Source organism: Capsicum annuum, chromosome 6 (genome assembly GCF_002878395.1).
Source record: "Capsicum annuum cultivar UCD-10X-F1 chromosome 6, UCD10Xv1.1, whole genome shotgun sequence".
Lineage (NCBI taxonomy): Eukaryota > Viridiplantae > Streptophyta > Magnoliopsida > Solanales > Solanaceae > Capsicum > Capsicum annuum.
The window spans coordinates 210,659,956-210,686,974 of record NC_061116.1 but is presented as its reverse complement, the minus strand read 5'-3'; the positions used below and the strand labels follow the sequence as shown (position 1 = coordinate 210,686,974).

Here is a 27,019-nt window from a genome sequence, read left to right as displayed (position 1 = left end):
TAGCCAAGCTAGCTAGACCTCAAAAAGCTTTTAATTAAAGGTGAGTTCAAATCAGAAACATAGTGAAAACTCTCTTTTCTAACAGTCATTAAGTAAATGGAAAGTCTAATTAAAGAAAACCAAAAAAGAACAAAATAGTAACTGCTGAATCAAGTAAGAAAGAAATTGAAACCCCAAAAAAATAAAAATAAAAATACAACATGATGATAGACTATTGCATAAGTAGGCTTCTAATTAGAGCTGCTTGAGTAGTGTCTGATGATTCCAATAGTTCTGATAATCTGTCACTCAGATCATCAACTTCTCTATGCAGACTTCTTATGTAATTGCATGTATCTTGCAACACCCTAGCTGCTGAAACCTGCTCCAAATCAAACACAAATTAATTTATAATTAGGAGTAATATAAAAAAAATTGGACAATATCTTGATCTGTACGTGTCATCCTTGCCCAAGAGTCATCATGCTAATATATTATTTTAAGCAAATAAATAGTATATACTAGTCAGATCAGACAATTAATTTTAGTAAGTTCACAAATCAAGGGACAAATTAATTAAAAGAATCCTATGTAGGAATTTCTGTTAAAATATTAGTGTAATTTTGGTTTCCAATGTTCCAAACACCAAGAACTTAACTAAGACCAATAAAATCAAAGGATGCATTAGATGTTAATCGAATTTTACTAATAATTAAGAGGATATAATAAGAAATTAAGATTAATTTTCTTACAGATATCTGTTTAAAATTTATTTTTAATGTATTTTTTTTCTAGAATAATATTTACTGGAAGATGCTTCCTTACATTTTAGGGTTCTTCCCACACTGTATTCCTTTGCCTTAAGAAAAAAAAGAGTACATTATTTGATGTAAGTCGGTATGATTTGATGTAAACATCCTATTCAGATAAGTTTCTACATAGATTATTACCAAGGCTTCAATTAAATGTTCTTCATAGTAAACTATCACTCTATACATATGTCTGTATGTAAGTATATGTAGGAACTAGGAAATACATGTATACACTTTGGTATTGAATTTCCTCAGCACAAAGAGTATTGTCTCTAAAGGGTTAAGATTGCTACCACTTTATCGTAATTTTTTTGAACTTTCTCAGTGAAAATCGTCCTGTGTCGTACCCATTTTGGGATTCAATTTGAGTAGACAAGAGATGTGAAATTACCTTGTCAGAGGACCTGTTCCTGAGCTCAGGAAGAAGCTGTTGCAACTTGGAAACAAGATCATTGATTTGGTCCTCACTTATCCTTGATCCTCCTGAATGTCTTGATGATCTTGACCTTCTGCTAGACATCTTTGAAATACTTTTAATTAATTACTCTATATGTTTTTGTAATTAAATGAACTAATTAATAACAAAATTATATATAATGGAAGAAGTACTAGTGTGTTGCTATCTAGCTATGGAGAGTGTGAAATTAAAGTGGTGCTTTGAAGAAAGATAAAATGAGAGAAAAGTAATACTAAGTGCACAAAAACACAACAATTGCATGGAAGAAAGTAGTGTGCTTAGATTGTCTTTAAATAGTGTTTTGGGAGAGAGAAGAATCAAGTTATTATAAATTTCTAGAGATTTATTTTGCCTTTCTATTCTATATGATCCCTTTTTTTTTTTTGAGGCGTTTAACTAAGAAAGCTATAGCAATTTGTAAGCATGTGTTCTTCTCTCTTAATGTGTGTGAGTGTGTCAGAGAATACACGTAATAACATGTTATTTTATTTACATCTACGTACTGCGCTATTGAGTATTTTAGAAATGTAATATATGAAGCTAATTCATGATTGCATCACTAACTCTTATCTTCTATAGAAGTAGAAAAAAAACTTCATGACATATGGTACGTCTTTTCCAAGAAAAAGCTTAACTCATGAATATTACACATTTAAATTATATCAGCCGAGTAAATATATGCATGACATGCAACTTTATATATGTGTGTTGCATTTTCCTTACTATTTTTTTTTCAAATTAGTTCTGCGAATATGCGAGTAATTCAGCAGAGTATATATGTGAGTGATTCATACATAATATCACAAGCTTATAATATGCATGTAAAAATATCAAAGTACTTTTATAAAATTATTGATTTGAATGTTACATGAAGAACATAAGTCACATTATCTTACCTATCCGAATAATATGATACGTACATATGAACATGTCAATAAATAAGGACCATCTTACAAGATTAAATACTTTTGAATGATCGATAACATAATTAAAGAAGTTATTAATGTATATTATCACTTCAATTTTATGACTTAATCATACGAGGGGGTTTGACTCTGACTGGTCAAGATTAACATTTCATGGAAACATGTTCTTTTTCCTCAACTGGAAAGTACATGACACGTAGAACCAAAGAAGGCAACAATAAACGTTACACATCACCGACCTTATTAGCAGGATAATTTTTTGTTTATCATATGGTTTCTTACTTGTTTTTACATGTTTTAACATTGCCCATAGTGAGGTCACTCATGAGGCTAGGTGAATCCAGAAATATCTGATAATATATCTTCAGTATCAGTTTATTATCTAATTGACAGATCAAGTTTACTACTATTAGTTCAAACTAAAGCTAGCTAGCTAGCTCTTTTTTCCTATAAACTGACCAAATGCACTTTCCAGATTCTGATATGGCCATTAATTAATATGATCCTCTTTGAATGATTTCTTGTATACTAGCTAGCTATATAGTATTAGTCATATTGTCTTTACTATACATAGCTGATATCTATCTTAGGAATATATTGTTCATGTCAAATCGAGCTAGTGTCAATGTTATTAGAATATTAATCATGTTGAATACATGATTGACTATATGACTGGAGGACCTAGCTAGCTATGTAGACGTTACTAGGTGCTCAAACACTCAATTCATTTTTACACACACTATACTTTTATATAGGAGATTAACTAATGATAGAATAAGTAGTAACTAGCACACTTGTTCATGCCACCAGCCATCTTGATGATACATATTTGATTACCTAATTAAGAATGCACACACTAATTTTATTCTACACGTTTCATCTTTTCTAGGCTACATTATTAAGATTGGAGGGGTTAAATTAGTTATATCAATGTTCTTCGAATGGTGAATGATTAAATTTAACCAAAAAAAAAAAAAGGGGGTGGGGGTTGTTCAAGGGACCACTAATTTATGGACATAATTTTAGGATTAGGAGAACTAGGAAATTTTCATATTTGGTTTTCAACAGATAAAGGCATAAAGCCCTTGCTTGTAATCATTGGAACACTGGTTTTAATTCATCTGAAGACTAAAGGAATCTTGTGAAATTAAATGAGGTTTTTATGTCTTAATTAAATAGATTATAGATGAATTTTCATTGTCTTGATAGTACGTAGGCCTACCTGGAATCTCGTTTGATTCAATACGGATTCATGATGAAGTCTTAAGTTGGCAACTTACATAAGAACATGGTCTACGTGTTTGCTACTTTAATTACATTCTAGGCATTTCTCCTTCCTAGTACGTTTAATTAGAAATTATGCAATATATGATATTTTTTATATAACAAATTAAACAGTCAAACAAAATAATATCACGACAATTATCTCAATATAATTAATCATAATATAACTTACCTTCAAATCAAACGACTACTACTACAAATTTCATCGTGTAGCTTATAAACACTAGTAGAAATAGAAAATTTTTCCTACTGTACCGCATTTAATGGGAAAATTCGTGCTATAAGACATGATTTTACCTTTCATTTTCAACCAAATCAACTTACTGGAAAAACGCATGGTGGGAAACATATCCTCACTGAAATACTAGGAATTAAGCTTCCTATTTTATATATGTTATTTTATCTTTTCTCACTGCTTCAATCAAAATATATGTGGGGATAGATATTGAATAATTTTCAGTTGGAAATTTTAATGGAAAAATAATTATTATTTTGTAGTAATGAAATAAGTGTGAAAGCATTTTTTTTTAGAAAAAGATAGTTTGGTGCACTAAAGCTCAAACTATGTGCAGGTTCAGAAAGGGCTCGACCACAAGAATCTATTGTACACACTCTTACCTTACATTTCTACTAGAGGTTGTTTACAAAGCTTAAACTTATGATCTCCCGGTGGTGCAGACAATTATTGCAATAATATGTTAAATAATACTTCCATTGATAGTTAATTTTTTATATTATAAGTTAAATTCTTTCTGATACTATCATTGATTTCCTATTTTTCAGCTGAGATTTACAATTACAAAATTATGAGAAATACTTGACATGATTTTTCATCAACACATGGTTGCAGAGCATCCAATGGTTGGACAGAATTGAGATTCCATTGACCATGAAAATAATGTCCCTGTCTTTTTTTCATACATATTATATTCAGGTATAGTACTTTTTTTGTGCCAAATAATTAATATTTTGCATAGATATTCAAGCGGAATTTTTCTGATAATTCTTTACAGAGCTTCATTTTAACTTCCTTTGCTTGCAATTTAATTTCTACTTGAAATAATTACTTTGGAATGTTTCTTCATTATTTATGTTAATTAACTCAATAAAACATGAAGTTACTGTTGGGTTCATAGTATATGAAAGAAGTGTGAATGGAAAAATGGAGAATAAAATGATGGAGGGGAAAGAGACACTAAAATGGAAAGTGTACTCCCAAATTAGAAAGTTTACTCTTTCTTCCACATTGGTGGAAGAAGAGAACTTGAAAATGTTTATAATCAAGAACACTTACTCCACATGGCAAGTGAGGCAAGAAATAATAGATGCCTCGCGCCATTGTCGTCGCTCGCTCGGCTTCGGCTTCAGCAAATGATCAATCGATGAGATTAAAAACCTGGTTTCTTCCACAGGTTTAGTACGAAATTTTAAGATTAAAAACTCTCTTCTTGTCTTAAAAATATTCTGTGTGATCACTCAAAACGTTCTGTGAGTTCGAAGATATTCCAACCGTTTGAGGTACCGCTACTGTTGGTCTGTTAGCCATTTTATCCTGGGAGAAAAAATTCCACAACCTCGGGTACAGTGAGGGGGATTATTTCCTTAAGGAAAATTCGTGAATTCGGACGACTTGCCTATTTTCTGTTTCATCTTAATTTCTGCAAAATAAAATACATCTCTTGGAAAGGTCATTTTGATCTTGTGTTGAGGGTATTTGATATACTTCATTGTGTTCTTGTTTATACTTGAACTCAAGTTGAAGTTGGTGCTGTAATATACAGATTCTGTGTACCCAAAATACAAACAAAAATAATAATCTTAAGGAAATAATTACTATTTCAGAATCTGTATTGTTTGTTTTTGGAGATTAAAATTTTAGCTTTCTACTCCGCCTGAACTTAACTAGTGATTTGAAGTCACAAAAACTTCGTCACAAGTTAAAGATCATTCGGTTGACAATTGGAAGTCATAAAACCTTCATTGTTAACTAGAAACAAAGGAAAAACAAAAATTTAATTTTTATAAGTAGTATTATGAAAATACTAAGTATTTTTTGTCTTGTGGTGACAAAAAAATGGCAATTGAAAGTCAAATGATGGATGCGACAACGTCTATGGGGGCAACTAATATTGCCACATCAAGTCGCACAAATGCTCCGCCAACAATGGTACCGGCGGAGAAGCCCGAAAAATTTTCGGGCATTAACTTCAAGCGGTGGCAGCAAAAGATGTTCTTCTACCTCACCACTTTATGTCTGCAACGGTTCACTAGCGAAGACGCTCCTGAGGTACCCGAGGGAACCTTGGATAAAAATCGCTTCGTTATTGTAGAAGCTTGGAAACATTCGCACTTTCTTTGCAAGTTTTTATATTCTGAGTGGTCTCCAAAACGACTTCTACAATATTTATAGTGGTACTAAGACATCAAAGAAATTTTGGGGGACACTTGAACGAAAATATAAGACGGAGGATGCGGAAATTAAGAAATTCCTTATTGCACGGTTCCTGGACTTCAAAATGATAGATAACAAATCTGTTGTCTCTCAAGTACAGGAGTTGCAAGTGATCATACATGATCTCCTAGCAGAAAGTATATCTTTGAAAAATATCTTAGTTGAACAAATTAAAAGTGTTCTTAATACTCACATAAACTGTTTTGTAGGTTTAATTGTGAATGATGCTTTTCAAGTAGCAGCGATAGTTGAGAAGCCACCACGTTTGTGGAAAGACTTCAAAAACTACTTAAAGCATAAACACAAGGAGATGACTGTTGAAGATCTTATTGTCCGACTTCGTATTGAAGAGGATAATAAAGCTGCCGAAAGAAGGTCAAAGGGGAATTCTACAATTAATGGAGCACATATTGTAGAAGATGACCAAAACAATTTCAAGAAAAGGAAGAAAGCTGAACAAGAAAGCAATCAACTCAAGAAAAAGTTCAAGGGAAAATGCTTCAACTGTGGCAAGATTGGCCACAAGTCCACAGATTATCATGCCCTAAAGAAAGGCAAGAAGAAGGATCAAGCAAATATGATTGAATCCAACAAAGCATGCGATGATCTGTGTGCTATGTTCTTAGAATGCAACTTGACGGGGAATCTTCGCAAATGGTGGATGAATTCTGATGCCAACCGCCATGTATGTGCCAACAAAAAATTGTTTTCGTCATTCGCTCCTGCTCAAGTAGAAGAAATGATCTACATGGCTAACTCCGTTACGACTAAGGTAGAAGAAACAGAAAAAATTTGCTTAAAGATAACTTTCGAAAAGATCTTGACACTTAACAATGTCTTGTATGTTTCAGAGTTACGTAGGAATTTAATTTCTGTTTCACTTCTAGACAAGAACGGATTCAAACGTGTAACCGTTCCTGAAAAAATTGTAATTAGCAAAGAAGAAATGTATGTAGGAAAAGGCTATCTAACCGAAGGCCTTTATAAGATGAATGTAATGACTGTTGAAATAAATAGAAGTTCAAATTATTCTTATTTGCTTGAGTCTTATGATTATGACATGAACGTTTAGGCCATGTTAATTACAAAACGTTATGAAAACTGATTAACTTAGAAGTTTTTCCAAACTTTGAGTGCAATAAATCAAAGTGTCAAACGTGTGTGGAATCAAAGTATAAAAAACATCCTTATAAGTTCGTTGAAAGGAATTCCAATCCCTTAGACTTAATACACACTGATATTTGTGATATGAAGTCAACACCATCACATGGTGGGAAAAAGTATTTCATAACTTTTATTGACGATTGCACTAGATTTTGTTATGTCTACTTGCTAAATAGTAAGGATGAAGCAATAGATGCGTTTAGGCAATATAAAACGGAAGTTGAAAATCAGTTAGACAAAAAGATCAAAATGATACGAAGTGATAGGGGCGGAGAATATGAATCTCCCTTTGCGCAAATATGTGTAGAGAATGGAATAATCCATCAAACTACGGCCCCATATTCACCTCAATCTAATGAAATTGCGGAAAGAAAAAACCGAACTTTGAAGAAAATGATGAATGCCTTACTTATAAGTTCTGGTTTACCACAAAACTTGTGGGGGGAGGCTATCCTTACGGCCAACCGTATACTCAATAGAGTTGCCCATAGTAAGATACAATCAATTCCTTATGAAAAGTGGAAAGGAAGAAAACCCAACTTGAAATATTTCAAAATGTGGGGGTGTCTAGCAAAGATCCAAGTTTCTGTGCCTAAAAGGGTTAAGATAGGACTTAAGACGGTGGACTGTGTATTCATAGGATATGCTAAAAACAATAAGGCATGTCGATTTTTGGTTCATAAATTCGAACATCCGGATATTAATGAAAATACAGTAATTGAATCAGATAATGCTGAATTTTTTGAAAACATTTACCCGTATAAAATTAGACATGAACAGTCTAGTGGAAGATCTAAACAACCTCGAGATGAACCAAGTGAGAATGTACATAATTAAGAAAATTCAAGACGTAGTACACGTCAAAGAACGTCAACTTCATTTGGATCGGATTTTGTAAAATTTCTCTTAGAAAATGAGCCTCAAACATTTAAAGAAGCGATGTCGTCGTCAGACTCATCCTTTTGGAAAGAGGTAGTCAATAGTGAGATAGATTCAATCTTAAGCAACCGTACATGGGAATTGGTTGACCTTTCTCCCAGAAATAAACAGTTAGGTTCTAAATGGATCTTCAAAAGGAAAATGAAGACGGATGGTACTATTGATAAATACAAGGCAAGACTTGTAGTAAAAGGCTTCAAACAGAAGGAAGGCCTTGATTACTTTTATACATACTCTCCAGTAACAAGGATAACCTTGATTCGAATGTTAATTGACTTGGCGACAGTATATGATCTTCAAATCCATCAATGGATATGAAGACCGCATCCCTAAATAGAGATTTGGAGGAAGAAATATACATGGAACAACCTGAGGGTTTTGTGGTTCCAGGAAAAGAAAATAAGATGTGTAAACTTGTTAAGTCACTTTATGGACTAAAACAAGCACCTAAGCAATGACATGCAAAGGTTGACCGAACCATGTTGGCAAACGGATTCAAGATAAATGAATGTGACAAATGTGTATATATTAAAGACACACCAAATCACCAAGTCATTGTTTATTTATATGTGGATGATATGTTGATCATCAGTAGAGACATTTCTGACATAAATGCAACAAAATGAATGCTCGAGAGAAAGTTTGATATGAAAGACCTTAGAGTTGCAAATATAATCTTAGGTATAAGAATCCATCGAACTCTACAAGGGTTGGCATTGCCAAAGTCTCATTATATCGAAAAGGTACTTGAAAAGTTCAAGTATATGGAATTCGGTATTGCCAAGACTCCATTAGATGCGAGTTTTGCACTTTGAAAGAATGAAGGTGAAAGTGACTCTTAATTGGAGTACGCAAGAGTATTGAGATGTTTAATGTATATAATGAACTGTACATGATCAGACATAGCATGCACTATCAGTAAATTGAGTCGGTACACGAGTAATCCCAACAAAACTCACTGGATGACAATGAAAAGAGTTTTGGGGTATCTTAAGTACACTCAAAATTATGTCTTGCATTATAATAAATATCCTGCGGTACTTGAAGGATATAGTGATGCAAATTGGATCACCGGATCGAATGAAGTAAAATCCACAAGTGAATATGTATTTAGGATCGGTGGAGGAGCAGTCTCTTGGAAATCATCCAAATAGACTTGTATTGCTCGCTCTACAATGGAATCTGAATTTATCGCATTGGATAAAGCCGGTGAAGAAGCAGAATGGCTTCGGAATTTCTTAGAAGATATTCCTTATTGGCCCAAGCCAGTGGCACCAGTATGTATATACTGTGATAGCTAAGCGGCAATAGGTAGGGCAAGGAGCATGATGTACAACGGTAAATCTCGTCACATACGACGGAGACATAATACCGTTAGGGAACTTCTCTCTAGTGAAATTATCACTATTGACTATGTAAAGTCAAAGGATAATGTGTCGGGTCCACTTACAAAAGGCCTATCTAGAGAAGGAGTGGAGAGGACATCCAAGGGAATGGGTTTAAGGCCTAAGACGAGTCAGCATGGCGGTAACTCTACCTAGCAGACTGGAGATCCCAAAAGCTAGGTTCAAGGAGATCAAACAAAGTTGTGTCTGACAGATTCAACATTGGCAATTACCCAATCCATTCTCATGATGTAGACAATGTATAGTAAACTAGGATAAGACTTACGGTGAAAAATTTTTTAATGATTATCTAAATTTGGCAGATTTGAATAAATAGTTTAATCTACAGGATTGAACGTTTAGAAATCACCTATGTGAGGGTGAAGTGGAAGCCGCTTCAAAGAGAATGTTAGTAAAGACCTATTCTCTAAGCTCTCATGAAATCGAGACGTGTTCATGGCTGAAAAGAACAAAATCATGAGAACCATAAATGTTAAAAGGCTAGTTGTATGACATATATTGTCTAGGTGTACATTAAAGCTCGACGGTTCAAAGATATCAAATCTACCGATTGACCGAGTGCATCCGATGCATGTTCACTATGGAAAGTTTAAAGGGAAACTCACTTATCCAGAAGCAACCAGTCTTTGCTTGATGATCACATACTTGTCCGTAAATTTTTTACGAAAAATAGTCATTCCCCATTCATGTGGGGGATTGTTGGGTTCATAGCATATGAAAGAAGTGTAAATGGAAAAATGGAGGATAACTCTTCTCGGGGGATTCCCTCACATTGGTGGAAGAAGAGAACTTGAAAGTGTTTATAATCAAGAACACTTACTCCACATGACAAGTGAGGCAAGAAATAATATATGCCTCGCGCCGTCGTCGCCGTCACTCATTCGGCTTCCGATTTGGATTTGAATTTGGCAAATGATCGATCGATGAGATCTATCTTTTTGGACAAACTTTATTTGAATTTCAAAGAATGCCAAGGAAAAATGCATTAAAAATTTTTCTGCAGTTTCGGACATCCATTTATATGTACATGCAGTAATAGTTGCACTGTTTCAAGTGAACTGATGCATTGTTTTCGAATTAGTGCTTCAGAAATGATACATTGTTCTGAACTGAGGCTACATAAGGTTGCAATGGTTCGAAATGATGCTTTAGAAGGATGTAATCCTTCAATGAAGAGACACACTGATTCATGAAATGAGATGACTATTCAGGAAAAGATGCAATCTTTGATGAACAGACTCAACTTACAGCAAAGGTGTAACCTTTGGAGTGAACCATTGCCTCTTTTCAGAAGAGGCATGTTGTGGCTTTAGAAACCTGATTTCTTCCACAGGTTTAGTACGAAATTTTAAGATTAAAAACTCTCTTCTTATCTCAAAAATATTCTATGTGATCACTCAAAGCGTTCTGTGAGTTCGAAGATATTCCAACCGTTTGAGGTACCGCTACTGTTGGTCTGTTAGCCATTTTATCCTGGGAGAAAAAATTCCACAACCTCGGGTACAGTGAGGGGAATTATTTTCTTAAGGAAAATCCGTGAATTCGGACAACTTGGCTATTTTCTGTTTCATCTTAATTTCTGCAAAATAAAATACATCTCTTGGAAAGGTCATTTTGATCTTGTGTTGAGGGTATTTGATATACTTCATTGTGTTCTTGTTTATACTTGAACTCAAGTTGAAGTTGGTGTTATAATATATAGATTCTGTGTACTCGAAGTACAAACGAAAATAACAGTTACCAACATGAATTGTGGTATAGTGGATTAACCAGAGGTTGAGGGTTCGATCCTGGGTATGGAGAAAACTCTGTTGGAAGCGCTATCACCTTAATGGGACCTGCAACGCGCGATCCGAATTAGTCGGAGCTCCAATACAGACACCGGACACCGGATGGGAAACCAAAAAAAAAAACTCAATAAACATGAAGTTAATGACTAGGTATGAACTCTCGTGAGCAGTAGTATGTGGCAAATATATATAGTGGTAAAAATTTATACCATCTAACGTTAAATAAGTGAAAGATGACAAGTAAGAATGATTAAAAAATTATCTATCGATAATAAAGAAAATATCTCGCAGCCCTCAATAAATAGGTGTTGTAAGCTTTACGAGGTTAATTAGTGCATTTGAGGATGAGCAGAAAAAGAAATATAATTTCCAAAAGGGAAAAGACGGGGACAAAAAGAACAATTAAACCTATGGTGGGATAATATAATTAATTAGTGAATAGTAATAACAATGCTCAGCGAGGTTTTCGGAGCACATGAAATTGATCCAATAGACAGCAAGGACTGAGGTCGAAGTCACGAGGGCCTTTATTTTTTATTCCATTTTATTTATATATATCAGATGTATTTTAATTTAATATAATAGTTCTTTAACATTCATATTATTAAATTAAGATTGTTCTAGAATATAAAAATTACTTGTTAGTCTGATAGTATTAAAACCATGCACTATCCCCCCAATAATATTTTATATTTATATTTAGCTATGTTTCAATCGATTATATATAAATTTTTATTTTTACATTTAATCATCATATCTTACGAAAGTAATGAATAAATAATGACAATAATAATTCTCTAACAAAACTAGTTAAATCATATTATAGATCTTTTTCTTCCTCTAAAATAATTAAAGAAACTCTTCTTGATTTATTACTTTCAAATCCAGTGGGCTGGTTTTTTTTTTTTTTTTTTAAATAAATAAATACAGAGCTTAGTATAAGAACAAATCAATTTGTTCTATAAAAATCTTCGACCCCCAAGAAAGATATAACGTGATCTTCTCAGCAAATGCTTGTTTAATTATTTTAATTTGTTATAGTACAATAATCATGATTTGTCTAATTCTTCAAGGCCACCGATATTGATATTTGAGCCTGCGAGACTATGGCCATTAATTAATTAATTAATACTATAAACGCTTTTAGTCGGTGAATAGTAAGATCTGCCTCATTTTTATCTTAATTTCTAATATGTGGTAATTAATCGACCACACTTCAAGTTTAAGGTAACAGTTTTAACCGACTTCATTGAATACCGACCAAAGGAACTCGTTTAATAATCTAATTAATCTAAGGTCGATGTTATCCTAGTATTGTTTTGTCTGCTTAATTTCTTGATTACAGTAATTTAATAGTACTGCCTCTATCTGTAATTGATGATCGATGTTCCCGTTTTTATACTAAACGTTTGTTTGGTAGCTGGAGAATAAATGATTTTCAACTTATAATTTTTGTGGGTGTTTGGTTAGCAAAGAGAATATAGTATTATCTGTGTGTAATATTCACGTATAATTTGAGTAACTATCTATTATGACATTGAACCCAGATTCGATCTCGAGTCAGGACCCGACCCGACCCAACCCTTACTCAGTGACGAGTTCCATTCCATGTCGGGGTTTCAATATTATTAGGTCCTAGGAGTCAGGATTGGAACCCAAGCCTAGTTTATGAACCGCGGTCGAAAGTCAGGGTTAGGTCCCACATCTAGATTAGGATCGAATCTCGGATCAAGCTTAGGCTCCAATTCAAGGTCGTTGAGAGTTAGGAGTCAAGATTCAAACCTAGAGTTCGAATCAGAATTTCGAGTCAGATCTTGAGTTAGGATCGAAAGTCGAGTCTCACAGATTTATGTTTTAACTTATTCAATTATTATTAAACCAGCAAATAAATTAATTATGTGGGCCATAGAAATTTGCATTCTCCCACTTGGCACACACAATGTTAATTTAGTGGTTTAATATGTACGTCAATCATATGCAGAAGGGTAAGGGTGGGCGAGGCTGATAGGTTAAAAATAAGGTCGGGGCGGTAGAGGGAATGAGCGAGTGGTAGGTTAGGGGAAAGGGTGTGAGCCTAGCTGAATGTGGGGGTGGGAGGGTGTTACAACCTTAGGAGAACCACACCCCAAAAGCTAGCTATTAAGGTGGGAGAGCCCAAGGTTATAAATACCCCACACCAATACTTTATATTACCAATGTGGGACTTTACAATGGATCATAACAAACCACCATGCTCCGCATCCGTCGTCCTCGACGGCTTCAGTCTGGGTAGCTGTCACTCTACTTATCTACTTATGTAGGTAGCTCTTTCCCAGGTAGCCCTTTTCGAGTCAGGTGCACAAGTTCCTCGATGGCTGTGCGCTAAACATTTCTAGCCCAGGTCGAACACTGCCATACCGGCGTCACCATCCCAGGCATAGTGGGCGCGAAGGGTGATGGGTGACTCTAATACCACTGTTACAACCTTAGGAGAACCACACCCCAAAAGCTAGTTATTAAGGTGGGCGAGCCCAAGGTTATAAATACCCCACACCAATACTTTGTAGTACCAATGTGGGACTTTGCAATGGATCATAACAAAAATGTTGCAATTCTCAAGGGCTGAAGAAGGAGTTAGTTAGAAGTAGAAACGGAGTTTACAGTTTAGTCCTCTTGGTTTGTTATGTATTTCTTTTTAATCCCTAAGTGGCTCTGTTGTAATTAGTACTATGTGTCAGAGATGGTGCTTGGCCAAGGCTTATTAATAGTACTAGATGTTTCAGGAAAGGACATGAATGAAAAATTCCTTTAGCTTAATTTAACTTCTTTTTTCTTAGCCTACATGTAATTTTCTTCTAGTTTTTCCTTTAGTCTTCACTGTTCCATTGCATTTTCACCTGTTGCAAATTCATTTTGCAACATTTGGTATCAAAGCACTATCCTGAGCTTTGTGGGAATCATGTCCGACGAGATAAAGGAGATTAAAGAGATGTTCGATCGAATAACGATGGAGATGGCCAATTTTTCCCTAAGGCAGAATCAGATTGAAGAACAGCACGAGAGGTCATTAACATCTTGTGTGAGTCCATAAACGCGATCGAAAAAAGAGATCAAGGTAAAGGGAATGCTATCAGTGAGGGAGTCGAGATCTACACTCCCTCTGGCAACCCCATGATATGGGCTACCTCTATCTCTACGAAGAATCCACTAGGGTTTCAATCTCCAACTGGCTATCATTATGGTGCTCAAAATTCCCAAAAATTCCAAACTCCAGCAGGTGAACACTACCAGCAACAAAGTTATAGCAGAGGTCAACCATTTTTCACTACCGCAGGCCAAATACCTTCCACAGGTCAAGGAGGAAGGGTATTTCATCATGCTACAAATCTACCTTCATCTAGCCACCATAATGGATCCATGACTCGTCTAACTAAGGTAGAGTTCCCTCACGTTGATGATACTAACCTTCGAACCTGGATGTATAAGGCCGACCAGTTCTTTGCATATGATGACACCCCTGTAGTGCAAAAGGTTCGAGTAGCTGCTCTGCATTTTGATGACATAGCCATAGAATGGCACCTGTCTTATCTTAAGAGTAGGCTACACCTTCCATTTCCAACCTGGGAGGAGTATATATATGCGTTAATGGACAGATTTGGGGGTGAATACGAGGATCCCATGGCAGAGTTTAAGTTGGTAAAGCAACATGGTACTGTGAAGGAATATATGAAAAAATTTGATAGGATTATGGCTAGATTAACTATTTTGCCTGAACATGCCATCAGTGGGTTCATCACTGGTTTGAAATCAAAGATTGGGTTTGCTGTGAAGAGTCATAGGCCATTCACACTACCTCAGGCATATCAGTTGGCTAGAAACATTGAATTCCAATTGCAAGCTCAGGTGAGAGTATCAAGGAATCACATGACTAGCGATGGGGGTTCATTTAAAAAAGGGGGTTATAGTGCAGCTCCTTCCAGAATTATGGGGTCAAAGAAGGAACCAACTGTCAGTTTCAATAGAGAGAGAAGTAGGAGGTTGACTCAGGCTAAAATAAGTGAGAAGAGGCAGAAGGGCTTATGTTTTTTCTGTGATAAAAAGTTCATACCTGGTCACAATTGTGTGGCATTCAACAGGCTCCGTCTATTGGAGGTAGATAAAGATTTTGAGGTAGTGGTGGTGGATGATTGCAAGGACCCAGAACCTGAACCAGGGGAGGAATTAGAAGCAGAAAAGGAGGTTTGTGAAATATCCTTACAAGCTCTCCAAGGAGTAACTGGTTACCAAACCATGAAGGTGACAGGTTATTGTGATCATGATCCACTCAACATCCTTATTGATCTAGGTAGCACACATAATTTCATGGAAGAAGAGTTAGTCAAGAAATGGGGCATTGTAAGTCAGACTGTTAGCCCACAGCTGATCAATGTGGCTGATGGAGGGATTAGGCAAACAGTGGAGGCATGTAAGAGGTTCAACTGGCTGATGGGGGGTACCTCTTTTGAGGACAACTTCCTTCTCATCCCTTAGGTTCATGTGACATCATTTTGGGGGTGCAATGGCTCAAACCCCTAGGTGACTTATTCATGAACTCTCAGACTCTTACTATGAAGTTTCAATATCAAGGAAGGGAATGCACTTTGACAGGTATCAGGGAAAAGACCAAGACAGTTGAGTCCAAGAAATTAGACAAATTTATTGATAATGGAGCTCAGTTATTCATGATAAAGGTCTCACCCAAGATAGAGGAAATGGTAAATGACAGTGAGACACCAGTGGAGATAGTGAAGTTGATTAGAGAGTATAACCAAATTTTTGCTGATCCAAAAGGATTACCACCTACCAGGGGATCTTTTGATCATAAAATTCCCTTGGTAAACAACAGTCATCCAATAAATCTCAGGCCCTACAGGTATTGTTCCAAGCAGAAGGACATAATTGAGAAGCTAGTACAATAATTATTGGACCAAGAAATTGTTCAAACAAACTATAGCCCATATGCATCTCCTGTAGTCTTGGTGGGGAAGAAAGATGGGTCATGGAGATTATGTGTTGATTATAGAGCACTAAACAAGGCTATCGTGAAGGATAAATTTTCAATCCCTATCATTGAAGAGTTGTTAGAAGAGCTTGGAGGGTCTAGCATATATTTTAAAATTGACCTAAGGTTAGGTTATCATCAAATAAGGATGGCCAGTGATGATATACCCAAGACTGCATTCAAAACCCATTCTGGTCACTATGAGTATCTAGTGATGCTCTTTGAACTCACAAATGCCCCCTCTAGTTTTCAAAGCTTGATGAACCATATCTTTAAAGATCACCTTAGAAAGTTTATCTTGGTATTTTTTAATAACATATTAGTGTTCAGCAGCAGCCTGGAAGATCATTTGAGACACTTAAGAACTACCTTCGAGTTGTTACTGCAACATAACATGGTAGCCAGAAAGAACAAGTATATTTTTTAAGCTAGCAAGATAGAGTACTTAGGCCATTTTATCTCAGCTGATGGAGTGGAAACTGACACTAAGAAGATAGCGGTGGTGCAGCAATGGCCAACTCCCAAGAGCATCAAAGAATTGAGGGGGGTTTTAGGCCTAGCTGGTTATTATAGAAAGTTTATCAGACACTATGGAATTATAAGTAAGCCTTTAACTGATTTACTAAAAAAAGATGGGTTCCAATGGACATGCGAAGCTACCAAGGCTTTTGAAGACCTTAAATTGGCCCTCACTTCTGCTTCAGTTTTAGCAATGTCTGTTAGTTCTCTGCAGTTTATTGTGGAGACAGGTGCATGTGAGTTTGGGGGGGGTGTTTATTAATGCAAGAGGGCCACCCAATAGCTTTCATCAGTAAAGGGTTATCATGGAAACATTTGACTCTCTCAATATATGATAAGGAGCTCTTAGCTCTAGTCATGGCTATTACCAAATGGTCACAGTATCTCATGGGTAGGTCCTTTGTGGTGAGAACTGATCAAAGGAATCTCAAATACCTTTTGGATTAGAAGCTGCACACTAGCCTTCAAATAAAATAGGTGGCAAAGCTTATACAATATGATTTTGAGATTGAGTACAAGAAAAAAAGAAAGAACAAGACAGCTGATGCCTTTTTAAGATTGCCTATGACTGAGGTATTCTTGCTAGCTCTAACACCTATTGATGCTACTTTATTCCATAGGATCCAAGAGAGCTGGAGTAAAGATAAAGAATTGGCTGCTTTGATTGAGAAAATACAAAATCACACTGGATAATACAAGGGGTACTCCTACATTCAGCAATAATTAAGGAAGCATGGTAAACTAATGGTAGAAACTGACGCTCAGCTGAGACAAGACTTGATTAAAGTCTGGCATAATTCAACTATGGGGGGCCACTCTGGAATGGATAACACTTATAGGAAGCTAGCAGGGTTGTTTTACTAGAAGGGTCTCAAAGAAGATGTGGTGGTCTATATCAGGAAATGTGCAATCTGTCAGAGGAGTAAAAGTGATAATGCAACTCTTCCAGGGCTATTACAATCCTTGTAAATTCCCTATACATCCTGGTCCAGCATAAGTATGGATTTTGTTGAAGGTTTGCCTAAGTCACAAGGAAAGACTACCATTCTGGTGGTAGTAGATAGAATGACAAAATATGCTTATTTTCTGGCATTAACTCACCCCTACACAGCTTCAACAGTGGCTCAGTTGTTCATGGATCAGGTGTTTAAGCTACATGGCATGCCTGAAAATGTGGTAAGTGGCAGAGATCCTTATTTTCTCAGCAGGTTCTGGCAAGAATTGTTCACCATACAAGGTGTTGAATTGAGTACTTCATCAGCATATCACCCTCAATCTGATGGACAAACAGAGGTGGTTAATAGGACTCTTGAGACTTACCTGAGGTGTTTTTGTGCTGATAGACAAAAGGATTGGAATATGTACTTACTTCTGGCAGAATAGTGGTACAATACCACCTTCCATTCAGCTATCCATACTAGTCCATATGAGGCTCTATATGGGCAACAACCCCCTCTACACTTACCTTATATGCCCGGTGAAGTTGTAGATGAAGAAGTGGATAGGAGGTTGGTCACTAGGGAGTTCAAAATCCAGCTGCTGAGGTTTTATCTTGCTAGAGCACAACAGAGAATGACTGATATGGCCAACAAGCACAGGAGTGACAGGCAGTTTCAAGAAGGTGATTGGGTGTATCTAAAAATTCAACCATATAGACAGGTTTCCTTGTCTAACCAGGCTTTCAAAAAACTCTCGGTAAAGTATTATGGGTTATATTAGATGTTACAGAAGGTGGAAAAAGTTGCTTACAAATTGTCACTGCATGAACAGCTGGCAATACATTCTACATTCCATGTTTCCCAGCTTAAACCTTGCTATGTGATCCCTGACTCTATCAACCACCTTCCTATAGTGGATATTGCTAGCCCTTACTGTAGTGAGCCTGCTAAGATACTGGAAAGGACGATGATAAAGAGGGGCAACACGGCAGTATCTCGGCTCCTGATTCAATGGAAGGATATGCTACCAGAACAAGCAACCTGGGAAGATTTTGCCAAAATGAAAACAAGGTTTCCAATATTTTTTCCTTGAGGACAAGGAAATTTTTATGGAGGGAGAAATGTTGCAATTCTCAACGGTTGAAGAAGGAGTTAGTTAGAAGTAGAAAGGGAGTTTACAGTTTAGTCCTCTTGGTTGGTTATGTATTTCTTTTTAATCCCTAAGTGGCTCAGTTGTAATTAGTACTATGTGTCAGAGATGGTGCTTGGCCAAGGCCTATTAATAGTACTAGATGTTTCAGGAAAGGACATGAATGAACAATTCCTTTAGCTTAATTTAACTTCTCTTTTTCTTAGCCTACATGTAATTTTCTTCTAGTTTTTCCTTTTGTCTTCACTGTTCCATTGCATTTTCACCTGTTGCAAATTCATTTTGCAACAGAGGGGGTATGAGTGGGTTGTCGTGTGATGGGGTGGTAGGTCGAGGGGTTAGGGGTTACGGGTCGATGACCTATGGCATCTCGGTGGCTTAAGTGGTGGTGGTAGGGATTGTAAGGTTGAATATAGGGTCGGACATGGAACGATAGATATCGAGCATCATATCAAAATTAAAATTTTGATACAATAATTTCTGTATTATGGTATTTGATATGCATTCTTTTAGAGTTGGTATTTGATATAATATACAAAAATTATCATACGGCAATATTTAGTTACATATCATATAAATTATTATAACACTAACAAATATATAAAATAGTATTAGTATAAAATTAATTATTTAGACGTTGACGAAACAATTTTACATAAATTAAAACATCCAAATTAAGCATAGGAATCTAAGGACAGTAAGCTAGCTTTGCAGTTGAAAGTTGGAAATTGAATAAGCAGTGCACGTGTAGGTAGTACTAGTCCAAATTTCAATTTACAGCATCTATTTTTCTTCACTCTATGCATAGACAGAAGAGCATATTATATAGTACTAGCTAGTAGTAGTATATTTTGCTATAGTATATAACTGTCTAGGACCACTACATAACCAGAAATTATAGAATAAACTATTTGGGAACAACATTCATTGTATTTCATGAATCGAATTAAGTGCAAATGTGTTTCACTATGTAAGAAATATTTTTTCTCCTTTTGTTTTCCTTCTACTTGACAAGTTTCAAGATATTCCATATATTATGTCTTTGTACCTTTCTACTGTCATCTTGAAATTAAGGATAAGGGTAATTAAAAGAGTTAGATTGGTAAATTAGTGAGAGTAGTTTTTGGGTAAAACGACTAGGGTTAAATTAGACAGTGAATGGACTTGGTTAATTTTGTATATCGATGTGAGTCTTGGGGTCTACACATTGGATAGCTGGAGAATTAGTTTCATAAGTTATTTATATCAATCATTTTCTTAAAAAGAGGTCTAAAAAAGCTTTTTTTTGTTAAATTCAACTTATAAGTGATCAAAATATCTCATTTCCTCCTGGATCGGATAGCTAATTTCGAAACCGGAAAAGAAAAATACTTGAAAAGAAAAGTAGGTTTAATGTAGGTTTAACAGGGTCACTTAAATATATAGTTGAACATTTTTTTTTCCTCTGAGTTTGTCAAAGTGATTATTTTTATGTTCTCCATCAAATACTCAGCGAACTCTAATTGTTAAATTATGAAAACTGTGAAAAAATGATTTAATATGAACTCAAATTTAATTTAGCGACGCAAATTTTGAAGTTTTTAATTGTTTAGGTATATTTGTAGAGTCTACTTTTTGTCCTTTTTGTGTTTGGTGTAGTGTAGTCTTTGTTATTGTAGTTTTTAAGATTTGATTGGACTTTCAATTCCTAGTGGTTCTGGTTATAAGAACTTTAAGAAATGTAAGTAAATTTTTGAAGGAATACGATGCTAAACAGAGAATATTGAGATAAAACTAATCTCCCAACTAGTTAAAAAAAAAATAAAAAATTATCCCAAAGTTTGATTAAAGCTGTAATTCTCTCATTTGAGATCTAGAGGATTTCTCATTCTAATTTGGGATCTAAAAATCACTAGCTAGGGCCTAGGAGTGTGTCCATGGAGTAGGTACACATGCACGTTCTAGTTTAATTTGGCATCTAAGTGTAATTAAATAAAGGCTAAACAATGATTAACTGTTTATTAAATAACCCTCAACCTCGTTTAAAATTTAATTAGCAAGTTGCAATTTCCTTAATCCAAAATTGATGATGATTTTATTCCTGACAAAGTGGCAATACTCCATTTATATTGGCTCTCCCAAATCTCGTATGCAGGCTTTCCAAAATTTTAATAAAAATCCTCTCAACTGTGTTCGGTCGAAAAAGTATTGGAAGTAGGTAATTATCGAAAAAATAGTTTTAGATAAAAGGATATAGAGGTCGAGAATAAGAGTAAAAGAACTAAGAACTAGGTAACTATCATGATATAGTTTTGGTTATGTTATCAGTATTTTCTTACTACTATATTCATATTATCATATTATTCAATTGTACTAATATCTGTTACTTCTTTGCATCAATTTTCATGTTATTTGTTGTGCTTCTATTCTTTTATCCTGTAATTTCATCAAAGGAGTGCTTTATTTTTGTATGCCTTCCTCTTACTTGAATTGATGTTCTATATTTGAGCTGAGAGTATATCGAAAATAGCCGCTTTTAATTATCAGCACAAGATAAAAGTAAGATTAAGTACACACTATATATCCTCGGCAAGTTCTACTTGTGAGATAATTAATAATGGGTCTATATATATATTCCGCACACAGATAACAAATGAAATATATAATTGAGGCATGCACAAACATGACAGTATAAAAATGTGTAATTGCATGCCTCCTACGTGGAGACACTTGCATGGTCTTCATCCTTAACAGGGGTTTGACACCACACAAATAAACAATAAAAATTACATCGTCTTTTGCTTTAACTTATTCTCCAAACTATTCATTTTTATTACTGCATAAACAAGAAGCAAGTTGAGGTTAAAAAAATTAAAATATACTAATGCTGCTGATACTGATTACAGAGAATCTTTTGAATTGCTTGGATTTCTGGAGTTTTATCATCTTGGTAGGTGAATAAAGTTATTGTTATTAGAAACATAATGATGAATGCATGCAGAACTTTCATGAAGTTATTATGTCAGTGATCTGATAAAGAAGATTGTCCATATTAAGCAAAATCCATTTGATCAAGTTGGACAACATGATCAAATGGACCTAATTAAGATATTAAACTGCCAAGAACTTGCTAAATTTAACTATGTAATATGCACTTGCAAAACAACTTGACTAGCTAGTTAATTAGTTGCATGTTCAACTTGATTAGTAAGTTGCACTACAGATTTGGTGCTACTTGTCAACTTGATACTACAATTACCATGTCTATATCGAATTGTGTACCTCTTTATTTATTTTTATCGTGTATTTATTTTTTTATATTTTGGCTCTTCTTAATGAAAAAAATTGCTCGTAGATCAGCTGAAGTTATTTCCCTTTTGTCGAGTGTAATTGATGTTTTATGTTAGATTGAAGCAATTCAAAGATATTCGGTGTGATATTATTCATTTTGAGTTAAGTTTGCAAGATTTTTCCATCGAAGGTCTTACTTCATTAAGAAATCCTTACACTTGTATATAGGTTCCCGATCTATTCAGCTATCACCTGGCGGCGGCCACCTTAGGCAGAGGCTGGTCCGGCCGGTGCACACCCTTAGCTAGAAAATTATGTGGTGTACAGAGGTTAAATGTTACCCTTGGCCAAATTCCTCGCTCCACTACTACTATTAATGTGTGATTTAATTCGCATACTCAACATTATATCATGCTCAAATTAATACTTGATTAAACTCAGCTGGAATATAAACACATGAGATTAATCTTTGTTAATTTGTACGGAGAAAATTAAAAGGGAAGCGGCGGCCTGTCCATTCATTTATAAGTTTAATTAGCTTCTTCTATGCCCTCTCTTTTTTGAGAACTCAAAAGGGTAAGGGTCAAATATTTGGATCTATTCAGTTTCAGAACAGATATTTTTCGAAATTTTTGAGGACAAGTTGGGCTTATGGGAGTAGCCTTTTTGGAAAATAAAGAATAAATAAAAATTGGGGGTAGAAAAAGGAAAAAACTACCTCATCGATAATATGAAAGTTCAGATGGTTAACCAATGCTTCCGTTTTATCATTTTACTTTTAATTGGACAACATAACACCATTCATAATATTGGTTCCCCCTCTTCATTTTTGTGTTTTCCCCCTTTCTCCACTTAATTCTTTAGTGAAAATAAGAGATATCTTCTTCTTATTTTTCTCTTTCTAAATGAACCATGCATTAGGAGTACTATAAACCAAGTTGAAAAGTTTGTTACATTAGACAATTTGTTGCCAGAGATAAAAGAGTCGTAATCAACACAAACAGTTGAGAGTGATAATCTTGACTGGAAATAATTAGTATAAATAAAACTGAGCGAAAAATAGTCGTCTGGGCATTTGGTCTAGTGGTATGATTCTCGCTTAGGGTGCGAGAGGTCCCGAGTTCAATTCTCGGAATGCCTCTTTCTTTTTTGTTTCGTATTTAATTGTCCCTTTTATGAAATCAAAAGAATCCTATTACAAGTATAATTTGATAAAATAAATTCTTATTAAATTTTTTCTTAAACAGAGTAATTTGCCAATCATGTGCTTTTGGTCAACGTTGCAATTGATTTGGGCCTTTTCTATCTAACAAACAAACTGGTTGGTTTGGGACTGAAATTCCTAAAACTTTCACGAAGTAGCTGAGCCCAATTGTAATGTTTTGATTCATTCACTTAAATCACCATTAAAAAAAAAAAATACGTATGAATAACTAAATAAATTTATATTTAGTTATATCACTAACTAAATATAAATGTATGACCAACATTTTGATCATGTTACTAAAAAAATTGAGAATGTGTTTGACGATCGCCTAGCTCATTTCCTCATTAATTGGTCCTCCGGGAAGGATATTAGCATGTCATTTGGTTCGGGACTAAGTTTACGAGATTGTAATCTTGAAATTACAGGTGGCATAAAATAACATCAAGTTTGATTGGATAAGGTGGGATATTCATGATTAAATTTAATGTATTTAACATTAAATTTATACATTTAACCTTATAGTTTTTTTTCTCATTAAATTACACAAATCCAAAGACTATATTACCTAATATCATTTATTTTTTTAAAATTTACATAAAATCCCATTATTCATCTTTACTTTTGATACCTATCAAGAAAACCCCGCATCCTATTTTTACTCTACCACTAACTCATTCAAGATTTTCTTTCCTAAAATACCTCCCTAATTATCAACAATTAAATCATCTTCCTTCCTGATTTTTTCTCCTCCATTAATGCATGCAACTTTATTTTTCCTCTCCTAAAATCTCTACCATTTTTTTAAAAAAAAACTATTGATACATATATAAATTTATTTAGTTATCCACACATGTTTATTTTTTTAATGGTGATTCATATGAATGATGAATATGATATCATTATATGGGTATTATGGTAATTCATACAATAAATACATTTTGTATGATTTTAACGGGTGATACATATGATATTAATGAGTGATACATATTGTATTATGGTGATTCATATGGTAGATACAAGCATTGGGTGATTCATATGATTTTAATGGATGATATATATGGTATTATGGTGATACATATGGTAGATCCAATTATTTATTTCAATTATTGGGTAATTCATATATATGGTATTATGGTGATTCATATGGTAGATACAATTATTTATTTCAATTATTTGGTGATTCATATGATATTAATGGGTGATATATATGGTATTATGGTGATTCATATGATAGATACAATTATTTATTTCAATTATTGGGTGATTCATATGTTATTAATGAAAGGTAACGGTGTAGTTAGTGTAGGTAACAAATGTAATAATATTTTTAAAAAAAGACTAAAAGCGGAATTGAAACATAATTAAAATTAAATCTAAAAAAAGCAGACTAAAATTAAAGACAAAAAAAAGAGAAAAAAAGACCAAAAAAAAATAGATCTTTCATAATTAAAGACGAAAAAGAGAAACATAATTAAAACACCTAAATTAAATCTAAAAAAGAGAGAAAAATTAGATATCTTTCTTTAAATAAAAGAATACAATGAATAAAAGAGAATCTATTATTTCCTTAAATAAATATCTTGTTAGTTTCAAATATATCATTTTTTTATATACCATTTCAAAAAAAAAAATGAATAAAATATAATTAATAAAATAATTGAAATTTTATATAATATCACTTAAAAATTACCTTTTTTTTTTTATTATTAACATGATATACCATGAACCAAATGACCCTTAAAAGCTTCCAAATTAATTACTTTGGGTACTAGAATAGTATACCCGACCCTCACCTCGATCGCTTCCCACCTTCCCCACCTCCGCCTCAGTCCATTGTATTTGTCAAGATTATTTATATATATCCTTTTGAGATGATATTTAATTTTCTGCTACTTAACCCCAGAAAATAATTAAGAAATTACATAATATTTTAAAAAAAAATAAAAATAAAAAGCATTTTCCATGAGAAGCATTTTCCTTCCAAGTTCCAACCAAACCACCAGACATGGTAAGCTAGCAAACTAATTCCTTTCGAAATAGATTTAAAATAAAAGTAAGATAAACAAATAAAAAATGAGGAGTACATAAGAAGTGGAAGAAATTAAAGAAAATGACAAGTGATAAGACATGACATGATTTATGGTTTGTTAAATAATTGTTGTACTCCTATACAGTTTGTAGGAGATCAATCAATATCATCAGTTCCTATACAGTTTGTATATAGGAGATCAATCAATATCTTTCTAGCAATGGTTAATTATTATTAGCTGCATGCATGTTTAACCTAAGAGTACTAATTTAAGTACATGCTAGCAACAGAATATGGTTTAATTATTAGTTGCATGCATGTTTAACTTAGAGTACTAATTTAAGTACATGAATGAAATCCTAACTTCAAGAGGAAATAATAGTTCGACACATACAGTAGTACTGCTTGTCTATTCCAGTAATTTGTTTCCTTTGTTGAATTTGCTCAAGTTGTATATTTTCGTTTGTCAGTATTGCTGAATAGTGTTTCATTTCATCTTTAGAGGAATTAATCCAAACCTTAGAAACACAAACAGTTTTCTGTTGGACTTAGAAACTTATTTTATCCAACGTAAAGTTTCTAAGTAGTTCTACTATTAAGATGTAAGGGTAGTCTCTGACAAAATAAATTTAAGTGCTACACCTGACCTTATGTGAAACACAAATAGTAAGAGTTATGTGGGCATTGCTGGTTGTTAGCTTGTAAGGCATCTTCTATTGTCTGGGGGTGCCTTCACAATCATGCACTCAAAAGTTGCATTCACAGACACACTTCATTGGGTTTTATTGCTTCCCACTTAAATGCTGCCTTTCAGACTCTTTCAGAGAGAGTGGACGTTTTCTTTTCTTAATTATTATACTTTTTCTCCCTATTTCAATTTGTTTGTCTGATTCTAATGACTTGATACAAGGTTTAACAAAGTAAACAAAACTTTTGAATCTTGTAGTATTAAATAAAAGATAAGTGCAATGTATAAAACTACCTTTTACTAGATCTGGCATAATAATTTAGGGGTCTTAACTGGTGATCCGAGGCGCCTTCTTGACGATGAAGCTTATCCATAGTCTGTTTATGAATACTTAAATTGCACTAGCTAGTAGTTTTTTTAAAAAAAAAAAAAAAAAAAAAAAAAAAAAAAAAAACTGCATTTCAGTGTGTTGAATAACTTAAACTAGATCTTTTCTTATTGCTCTTCTAGAGGATGTGCAGGGGAAGGACTGGGCTGAGCAGAGACAGATGCATTGTTGCGGGATAGAGTTCATTTGAATTTAGTATTTCTGATGTCGAACATAAATTTGTGCAAAAATCTACCGAATAGTAGAAATGAACTCATAATTTTAAAAATACAAAAGAGTTCAATTACTATTATTGTTCTGATCGTTAAGTTTAAATTTTAGATCGGACTTTATTAGATAAGGAAAATAATACAATCCTGAAAAGCAAAGTAATTAGCAAGCAAGCTAGCTATCAATGTCACTAATAATTGGGAAAAAGGGGAATTAATTGGAGGGTGTGTTATCAATTTTCATATAGCCAAAATTAGGAAATTAGATTGATCATGGTTCATGTGTATTAGGAGGGGATTTTGCTCCCAAATTGGATGCCGACTTGCTAGATTACCATCCAAAAAGAATGCAAAGTATTGGGAGTGTCAAATCATACTACTTCTAAGTTTAC

General features: G+C 34.2%; 1 protein-coding gene and 1 non-coding gene across 2 annotated transcripts; one reads left to right on the top strand and one right to left on the bottom strand.

The window, feature by feature from the left end:
* Positions 1-1,635, bottom strand: LOC107874739 (transcription factor PRE3). Its single transcript, XM_016721490.2, has 2 exons — positions 1,183-1,635; positions 1-361 (listed from the first exon to the last, which is right to left on the bottom strand). The coding sequence occupies exons 1-2, from the start codon at positions 1,309-1,311 to the stop codon at positions 212-214; spliced, it is 279 nt and encodes a 92-aa protein (XP_016576976.1). The 5' UTR covers positions 1,312-1,635; the 3' UTR covers positions 1-211.
* Positions 1,636-23,175: 21,540 nt separating this feature from the next.
* On the top strand, positions 23,176-23,247 carry TRNAP-AGG. Its single transcript has one exon. It is a non-coding gene; the product is annotated as a tRNA-Pro (tRNA).
* Positions 23,248-27,019: the final 3,772 nt, after the last annotated feature.